Source organism: Bubalus bubalis, chromosome 6, assembly GCF_019923935.1.
Source record: "Bubalus bubalis isolate 160015118507 breed Murrah chromosome 6, NDDB_SH_1, whole genome shotgun sequence".
NCBI lineage: Eukaryota > Metazoa > Chordata > Mammalia > Artiodactyla > Bovidae > Bubalus > Bubalus bubalis.
In genome coordinates, this window is record NC_059162.1 from 18440386 (window position 1) to 18450824 (window position 10439).

Here is a 10439-nt window from a genome sequence, read left to right on the forward strand (position 1 = left end):
CTTCGTCGCCCTGCAAGCTGCATCAGGCTTTATCCTACTTTTTCCTTTGGTGAACCAGGTGAGAGAAAACTCATCCAGCTACATCAGTGGATGTTTGGTTGGCTATTGTTCATGGTATAAATCCAGGGGTATGAGCTAAGACAGAGTTAATATATATTTGGTTTTCCTGCCTTCACTCCTTTTCATTTCCTTCTTTTTTCTTCTTTTTGTTTGCTTATTTGTTCGGTCAGTTAGTTTATTCCAGGGTCTTTTTAGAATAAATTTTTCTTTGTTATGGAAAATAATGTAAGTAGAAATCTGTTTCTTATAGGCTGTTCCACATTCTCTTCCTAGTCATTTTTTGTGCCGTATTTTCTGGGTTGCCCAGCTGAAATAGGGAAAAGACGAGCAGTGTTGTAGAAACCCATCCTTGTTCAGTGGCAACTTTCAGAGCTCTAAGATCTAATCATCCTCTAGTCAAACTGCGGTTTGCATTGCTGAATCTTTTCCCCTGATTACTGAAAGAAAACAGAGTTTGGTTAAAGCAGAGATTAGGATATCTTGGGAGCTTTGATGAGGGCTATCTCATGCTTCTGAAGCAGCAGGATAAAGTTAGCCCACTTTGTCCATTGTTAATTTGCTAAATCCCTTATCAGTCCAATTTAGCTGCTGGTACCCAGAGGGGAAGCAGGTATGCATGTTAGATGGTCTGGTACATTTGATTTAAAAAACAAACAAACAAACAAAAACAGTGAAACTAGCCAGAAAGACTGGAGCAACATATCTCGGTAGTTCTAGAAATTTTGGAAGCCCCAAGACAACACCCAGAACACCAAAGTACACAAAGTGTAGAGATGCTGTGTAGAGAATATATTCATCCAGGACATGGAGATCTGAAATCTAGTCCCAGATCAGTCAATAACATGCCATGTATGGCTCGATCTTAGCAAAGTAACTCAAAGTTAACAAGATTAGCTTTCACTGTGTTTATGTGTATTGTATCACCCCTGACCTATTCTTACTTGTTAAGGTATTTTGGTTTAAAGAGACAAGATATTTGAAAAATCGGGATGATTACTATTAAAATCAGAGCTGTTTATGCATTAAAATAAAATGAATGATAGGATCTTTTTTTTTGTCCCTTCAGGTTCACTTAAACCTGCAAAAAGATGACCAATCTCCTGAGAAGTGTTGCCACCATAATTGATGCTTTCTACAAATACACCAAGCAGGATGGGGAATGTGGCACACTGAGCAAGGATGAGCTGAAGGAACTTCTGCAGAAAGAGTTTCGTCCAATTCTGAAGGTGAGGACCACGTACCAGGACTGAAAACTACTAGCATCCTGTACTTTCTCTGTTATATGACCAAGGGATAGCTAAAAAGTGTGCAATCCCTATGGTCTTTGAGCTCACACTATGAGTGGTACTTTTGGGGGACATCAGAAAGTCTGTTGAGGCAGCATTTATTTTTAAAGAGGTGATCATTTTCTTCCTCCTACCATATAGACCATCAGACTTTTTCATGTCCCCAGGTTTTTCCTTCTAAAAAAGCAAATGATAAATTTGTGCTATCAATTTATAAATTACCCTAGCAAATGAGGAAGAAAAGATATAGAGAGGGACATGTCTAAGGGGTGTTGATCAAGTAACCAAGGTGACTAAAAACTGAAAACAAAATGCAAGAATATTTTTTTCTATTTACTTGGGAAGGACTCAGTTATTAGCGTCAAAATTATAGATCATAACATAGAATATATTAGCAGGCAAGGCTTAAAATGTATGTCAAACACACCAGGTACTGAATTTGGTTTATTCAACTCCCCCTTATTTACCATACCTGAGTATCTACTTCTCTAGCTTACGTCCTTGAACTGTATGCACTGAGGATCCCAATGGCCTTTATTCTTTTTTATTACCTCTTCACACCTGCTAGGTGTTGTTAGGCTGTTTTAGCCTAAAGTATTTCTTGATTGGATTAAAATACCTAACATCAAACATTCCCTGAGTCGTGTCTGACTCTTTGCAATCCCATGGATTATACAGCCCATGGAATTCTCCAGGCCAGAGTCCTTGAGTGGGTAGCCTTTCCCTTCTCCAGGAGATCTTCCCATCCCAGGGATCAAACCCAGGTCTCAACATTGAGGGCAGATTCTTTACTGAGCCACAAGGGAAGCCTCCCACAATTCTACAGCTTTACCCAGATATTTTAGCTGAGCATATGGACTAGACTGACCAGGTCTTCTTTGGTGTGTTGCTTGTACACAGAACCCAGATGATCCAGACACAGTGGATGTCATCATGCATATACTGGACCGAGATCATGACCGAAGACTGGACTTTACTGAGTTTCTTCTGATGGTATTCAAACTGGCTATGGCCTGCAACAAGGTTCTCAGCAAAGAATACTGCAAAGCTTCAGGGTCTAAGAAGCACAGGCATAGTCGCCAACACCAGGAGGAAGAAAGTGAAACGGAAGGCGAAGAAGAGGACACATCAGGACAAAACTCAGGTTACAGATATTCAAGTTGGAGTGAGGGAGAGGAGCATGGTTATAGTTCTGAGGGCTCTAGGGGAACTCCAAAACACAGACACGGGTCTGGCTCCAGAAGGCTGAGAAGGCAAGGTGGTTTATCTAGCTCAGAGAACCAAAAGAGATCTGGAAAAAGGCGTCATGGGTCCAGCTCTGGTTACTCATGGAGTAATGGCAAAGAAAGACATGGTTCCAGCTCTGAAGAACTGGAGGGAAAAAGAAACAAGTCACATGTTAGTCCCTCTAGGGTATCTGGGTATGAATACAATTCTGGATCAAAGAGTGGTGGAGGGAGAGGTCATGGTGGTCTGTCATATGAATATGAATCAAACTCTACTCAGTCAACTTATGCAAGACAAAAACATGGGTCTAGCTCTAAATGTTCAGGAGATGGTGGGAGGGAAAGTCATGCATGTGGTTCCAGCAATTCAGGTGGGTGTGGAAGACAAAAAAACACTTCTAGTTCTTGTCAGGCAGGTAGATTTGGAGAGCAAGGAAACCAATCTAGCTATACTCAATCAGGTTATCAATCAGGAAGTAGTGGAGAAGATCATAGATGTATCTCAGGAGGTTGGGCCTCTGGATATGGTCAACATGAGCCTAGCTCCTGTAGCCAGTCTACTAGGCAGAAAGGATATGGATCTAGAACATGTGGTCAACCACAGAATTGTGGAGGACAACAGGGAACAGGTTCATGTCAGTCCTCTTGTTGTGGACAATATGGGTCAGGAGTAAGTCAGTCTTCTACTTATGGTCAACATGGATCTGGTTCCTGTGGATACTCTTCAAACTCTCATCAAAAGAGGTGTGGTTCAAATGAAACTTCTAAATGTGGTCCACATAGATCCAGCTCAGGTAAATCTTCTGGCTTTGGCCAACATGAGTCAGGCTCAGGTCAGTACTCTGGCTTTGGACATTGTGGGTGTGGCTCAGGTCAGTCCTCTGGCTTTGGACACCAGAAGTCTATATCAGGACAGTCTACCTGTGGCCAACATGGATCTGGTTCAGGTCAATCCTCGGGCTTTGGCCAACCTGGTTCAAGCTCTGGTCAGTCTTCTGGCTTTGAACACCATGAGCGTAGATCACAGCAGTCTGGCTATGGCCATCATGAATTGGGCTCAGGACAATCATCTGGCTTTGGCCAACATGGATCAACTTCAAATCAGTCTTCTGGCTTTGGACAACATAGATCAGGCTCATGTCAGTCTTCAGGCTTTGGACATCATGAGACTGGCTCAGATCAGTCCTCTAGTGATAGTGAAAGGCATTCAGAAGTCCCACAGAGACACTCAAGATACGCTCATGGGCAGGCTGGATCTCAACATGCAGAGTCAGGAACCACAGTGAGAGGGAGACACGGAACTGCTCATGGGCAGTCAGGAGACACCACCAGATATGGGCACTCCAGTCAGGGAGAATCTACATGGTCAAGGTCCAGTCAGGCGGGAAGATGGGGATCCAGTCACAGTGAGGCTAGGGACAGTGAAAGGCATGCAGGAGTCTCAGAGAGACACTCAGGATCCACTCATGGGCAGGCTGGATCTCAACATAGAGAGTCAGGAGCCACAGTGAGAGGGACACATGGAACTGCTCGTGGGCAGTCAGGAGATACCACTAGACATGGCCACTCCAGTCAGGGACAATCTACATGGTCAGGGTCCAGTCAGGAAGGAAGATGGGGATCCAATCACAGTGAGGCTAGTGACAGTGAAAGGCATTCAGAAGTCTCACAGGGACACTCAGGATCCACTCATGGGCAGGCTGGATCTCAACATGGAGAGTCAGGAGCCACAGTGAGAGGGAGACATGGAACTGCTCATGAGCAGTCAGGAGACACCTCCAGACATGGCCACTCCAGTCAGGGACCATCTACACGGTCAGGGTCCAGTCAGGAAGGAAGATGGGGATCCAATCACAGTGAGCCTAGCGACAGTGAAAGGCATGCAGGAGTCTCAGAGAGACACTCAGGATCCACTCATGGGCAGGCTGGATCTCAACATGGAGAGTCAGGAACCACAGTGAGAGGGACACACGGAACTGCTCATGGGCAGTCAGGAGACACCTCCAGATATGGCCACTCCAGTCAGGGAGAATCTACACGGTCAAGGTCCAGTCAGGCGGGAAGATGGGGATCCAGTCACAGTGAGGCTAGCAACAGTGAAAGGCATTCAGAAGTCTCACAGAGCCACTCAGGATCCACTCATGGGCAGGCTGGATCTCAACATGGAGAGTCAGGAGCCACAGTGAGAGGGAAACATGGAACTGCTCATGGGCAGTCAGGAGACACCTCCAGATATGGCCACTCCAGTCAGGGACAATCTACACAGTCAGGGTCCAGTCAGGAAGGGAGACGGGGATCCAGTCACAGTGAGGCTAGCAAGAGTGAAAGGCATTCAGAAGTCTCACAGAGCCACTCAGGATCCACTCATGCGCAGGCTGGATCTCAACATGGAGAGTCAGGAGCCACAGTGAGAGGGACACACGGAACTGCTCATGGGCAGTCAGGAGACACCACCAGATATGGCCACTCCAGTCAGGAACAATCTACACGGTCAGGGTCCAGTCAGGTGGGAAGACAGGGATCCAGTCACAGTGAGGCTAGGGACAGTGAAAGGCATGCAGGAGTCTCAGAGAGACACACAGGATCCACTCATGGGCAGGCCGGATCTCAACATGGAGAATCAGGAGCCACAGTGAGAGGGAGACATGGAACTGCTCATGGGCAGTCAGGAAACACCACCGGACATGTGCACTCTGGTCATGGACAATCCACATGGTCAAACAGACAGTCAAGTCACACTCATGCCCATTTTGGTAAAAGTCATTCTACCTCACAGATCCATGGCAGACAAAGACGTAGATCAGATCAAGCCTGGAGACATGGCAGTTATGGGAGTGCCGAATATGACTATGGGCAGTCTGGTTATGGACCTTCTGGTGGTAGCAGAACAAGCAGTCATAATTCTAGTCCTTTTAGGTCAACAGACCAAGCTGCAACCAAGTGAGCATCTAGTCATGGACAATCAGTTTCTAGTTTTGACTACATGGGATCAAAAGCAACTGAAAAAATAGGAAGACAATATTCAAGTCCTGGACAATCAGAAATAAGTGATGGGCAGTCAATTTATTCCCATAATCATTCTGGATTTTGCACAACTGGAGGACAGGGATCTAGTCATAGACATTCAGTAGCAACTCAGGCACAGGCAAGAGACATCCATGTTCAGTCTGTAAGGTTGGGGTCTACTCATAGCAGTCAGCTTAGTAACCACTCTGCCTCTGACCATGGAAAACCCTTATCAGCCCACAGCCATTCAGATTCTAGTTCAACCAGAAGTCAAAGATCCCATAGTGATAGTAAGGGGTATTGGGGGGAAAAGATTCATAAACAATCAGAATTGAGGCATAGACAATCAGAGATCAATACAATAGACATATGTGAATCCAACCAGCAGCACTTAGGAGAATCATCTTCTCATGAGCTGGTAAGATCCAGCACAAATTTAGCAACACAGGGATCAAGTGATGCACAATCAGGACATAACCAGGGTCAGTCTGGATTCAGCACCAATGAAAGACAAGTATATATTCATGGCCAGTCAAGGGACAGCTATGGGCAGTCAAGTGGCAGTCACTCACTTGATAGCCAAGCCCCTTTGGGAACTGAAGAAAATAGTTTTAGGTATTTATCAAGCAGTGTAACCACATGGAGTGGGGAAAGGCAGAAGCAAGAATCTGGATCAAGTCCGTCAGGGACCATGAGAAAATACAATCAGGATGTTGTTGATGATAAGCAGACAGGAGACTCTGAGGTCAGAGGTTACCATGGAAAAGAGAGAACAGATTCAGGTTCCTTTTACTTAGATAGCAACACCCCCACTCTATGAATATATCAAAGAACAAAGGTGCTATTACTTTGAATAATAATTTGAAACCAAAGGAAGACAAACTAACTCAAGAACTAATCCAAAGGAGAAATGAGACATACAACATGGAATTAAGATATTTAACATGATCCTTTTTTTGGTAGTGGGGGTATATATCTGATTTTCTATTTAACTGTGGTACTGTATTCTATTTCTTTTGTTTGGTACAAGGCTTTTTTGTAAGGCTCCATAATCATTGAGCTCTTAGAAAATAGTGGATGGAAGAAGTAAATTGCACTTGGGACATATTTAGAACTATATGACAAAGTGATTGGATGCTCTGGAATAAAGTGAGCATTTAAAAATAATTTTATATATTCCAGGTTGATTTAATTGATTGTTAATAAACCTATCCAAGAAGCTAAGAGACATGGGTCTAGGAGCCAAAATTTCTCTAATAACATTGTAACATATTCTGTGTTCTAAACAACAAAAAAAAAATGTAGTAGTTTAAGATTTAGAATATTTTCATCTTTTGTACCACCACTGGAACACTCTACTGCTGTTTTTTAATTTATTGTCATGACCACCTGGCTACAGGATCCAGAAAATTGTATTGCATAAAAATTGACAATAAACGTTTCATCAAGTTACATTTTGTCTTCTCTTTCATCCTCACAAAAACAAATACAGCCTTCTGCTATGGGGTCAGATGCATATTTTTCTTTTCTACCTTTGGACACCTAGATGACAGGAAAATATCTGGATACTATTCAAAGTCCAAAGACGGCAAAACTCAATCACATTTATCTTTTCCTCAGTCTAATCACTGTCCAAAGCATTTATAAGAAGTAATGTTTTATATTGAGGAGTTGATCTCAGATACGTTAGTCAACTGTGATTATCAGAGCAATCATTATTAGTCATAACCCCAAGTGGCTATTTCCTGAGACCACACAACCTCTGAAAATAATATTGATGAGTCACAGACTTTCTCTGTCAAAGATATTAATTGAAATATCCCTTAGCAATGGAGGCTAATGGGGTCCGGTAATTTCTAGTCAAATAAAAACAATCAAAAGTATACTCCTCCCTAGCAAGAAAAATATGTGAGTTTATTATAAACAGAAAGAGACATAACAAGTGCTGGGGTCCAGCCCCGGCTGATCCAGGGTATTCGAAGGAGAGACAGCATCAGCGACCTATTCAAATATTCATAAAAGAAATAAAGAGTAATAGAATGAGGATAGCTCAGTAGGAAAATTCAGTGGAGAAAAGAGGCTGAGTAGCTTGGTTTACGTGGAAAATCAATATAACCTGTGACACCAGGTTAGCTCTGACCACAGAGGCCACAGGCGCCCTCTCGAATAGCGGAAGGTGCCCCAACTTAGACACCTTCTCGAGTGGGTCTTAGAAGCCCAGGCAAATAAATGGTCACAGAGGACCTCCGCGCTCCAGATGGAGACTCAGCTGGAAATTGAGGAGAAGAATGACATGGGGAGACCAAGCTTTGGTGAGCAAGGCCCATAGCTTTATTTTCAACAGGGGCTTTTATACCCTAAGTTACACATAGAGGATAATAGGGGATGTGAAATCATGCAAAGTCAGCAGTCTTTGATCCTTATCAAAAACCAGGGTTTCTTTCCTGCAAATTTATTGTATACAAATGGTTTAGGTGATTTACATCATCTTCTGGCCAGAAGGCCTATTAACATTTTATGACTCTTGACAAAGGTTTGTCAACCATAAGACTTATTTTCTCCAAGAGTAATTATTTTAAGATTTGGCACCATCTTCCGAAGGTGTTAGATAAAATTGCATTCCTATAGGGCAGAGGCATAATGGGTTTGCAAAAAAGGAAAGAATTTATTACCTTAAGTGTCTAAAGTTGCTAACACCAAGGCCACTACTTATTTTTTCTATATACCAACTATATTAATTAATACACATTCAAGGATACAATACAGGGGGTGTGGAAACTTGGCAGCAAGTATTGGCTCATCAATGAAATCTTTTACTAGTTTTATTCTGACAGTTTCTAACTTTCTGAGAGGCTCTAAGCTATTTGAATATCTTAAGCTTCCCTTGCCTCTCAAGGCTGGGAGACTGTAAACAATCGTATGCATAGCTGTAGGAGTCCGGGTAAACTTGTCAGGCAAGTTAGAGAGCTATCTGAGAGGTTTGGATTTAAACACTCCTAATTGCCCAGGAACTTTATTAATTGGAGCTGTAAGTTAACTCTTTGACAGAGAGAGCGAGATGGTGGTGGGGGACAGCCCCCAGTAAAGTCAGAGGTGAGAGCACAAAGCAATAAAGTAGGCAGCCTCTGGTTTTGGGGGGTAGATGCTCGAGAATATCCAGGGGGACTCCTGAGGCTCAATCCCGCCTTTGCGTATGCCGAGCCTCCTTCCTCATGACCTTTGTCACGAGTGGAATGCCTCTCCCCGGCTTCCGGCAAACAAGGAGTAGAAAAATAGGTACAAAAAATAATAACTTCAGTAGAAAGTTTACTGATATAAAATCAAAAGGAAAAGTTCACAATGTTAAAACTAGTACAGACTTTAAAGATCATCCCCATAATTTACAGTTTAAAAGAAAAAAACAAAACAAAGCACATTTACTCTAACCAAAATGAGTGATAATCCCTTAAATCAGAATCTGATGCTCCATCATCTTCTCCTCCCCCCAGAAACTCGAGCTTCTTTTTTTCCATCTTCACCTTTGGATTTCAAACTAAAGTACAATTCATCAATGGGTGTTCAAAATTGCAAGCCACTATTAGAAAAAGAAATTATATGAAAGACCAAAAGAATAGTCTCATTCCTCTGATTAGACTTAGAACATGTTCTATCCAGCTTTTAACATTTTATTTTAAGAACTATCCAAATTTTAAGTCATGCTATTTGAGAAATACAACACTAGTCATATTACTTTATTAGTGGAAGGAAATAAAATTATTGTTATACTAGTAGTGACACACATACAAATAACTGAGTGGATGTGAGAGTTGGACCATAAAGAAAGCTGAGCACCAAAGAATTGATGCTTTTGAACTGTGGTGTTGGAGAAGACCCTTGAAAGTCCTTGGACAGCAAAGAGATCAAACCAGTCAATCCTAAAGGAAATCAGTCCTGAATATTCATTGGAAGGACTGATGCTGAAGCTGAAACTCCAATGCTTTGGCCACCTGATGTGAAGAACTGACTCATTGGAAAAGACCCTGATGCTAGGAAAGATTGAAGGCAGGAGGTGGAGACAACAGAGGATGAGATGGTTGGATGGCATCACCGACTCAATGAACAAGAGTTTGAGCAAGCTCCGGGAGTTGGTGATGGACAGGGAAGCCTGGCGAGCTGTGGTCCATGGGGTTGCAAAGAGTCAGACACGACTGAGACACTGAACTGAACTGATATGGTAGTTAACTCTAAATGGTAACCAATTTATATCTATATATCCATCATTTATATGCTTTATATGCATATATATGCAAATTTATATCAATCATTATATATGCTTTATATGTAATTATAATTCCATTATATTTCATCATTGAATAAATGCTAATTACCAAAGAATCATTGGAAATTTAAATATCATGTTTAATCTCACCCAAACAAAATCTATTGTAGGTTAAGTAAATGAGACTCAAAGAGATTAACTTGCCCCTGTTGTGCAGATAATTAGAAGTGCTGCTATGATCAGGGTATAGGTTTCTGATTCTTAAACCAAAGTACTTTCCATTCTTCCAGGGGCTCTGCACTCCATTCATTCATAATTTCCCCACTCTTTAATCTCCAAATATGAAATTTAGAAGTGTATAAAACTTTATCAGTTCCTTGAATCAATGTTAATTTGCCTTTACTCTGTGAGTGTGTATTTATCAGTGATACCCATAATTCCTTGACCAAACTCATCTGAAGTATAAATATAATGAAAAAAATTATATTCCAGACTGTTAAGACCATTAATGATTTGCTTTAGTCAAATTAAAGGCAATTACCCATTATAAATTACACCAAAAGTATTCCAAAATAATTCAAAAAGAATTACATATTCCCCTTC

General features: G+C 42.0%; 1 protein-coding gene across 1 annotated transcript; it reads left to right on the top strand.

Moving 5' to 3' along the window:
• Positions 1-1119: 1119 nt before the first annotated feature.
• LOC102394723 (filaggrin-2) lies at positions 1120-7167 on the top strand. The gene is made up of 2 exons (XM_044944353.2): positions 1120-1286; positions 2247-7167. Exons 1-2 carry the CDS (start codon positions 1149-1151, stop codon positions 5514-5516), a joined length of 3408 nt encoding a protein of 1135 aa, XP_044800288.2. The 5' UTR covers positions 1120-1148; the 3' UTR covers positions 5517-7167.
• Positions 7168-10439: the final 3272 nt, after the last annotated feature.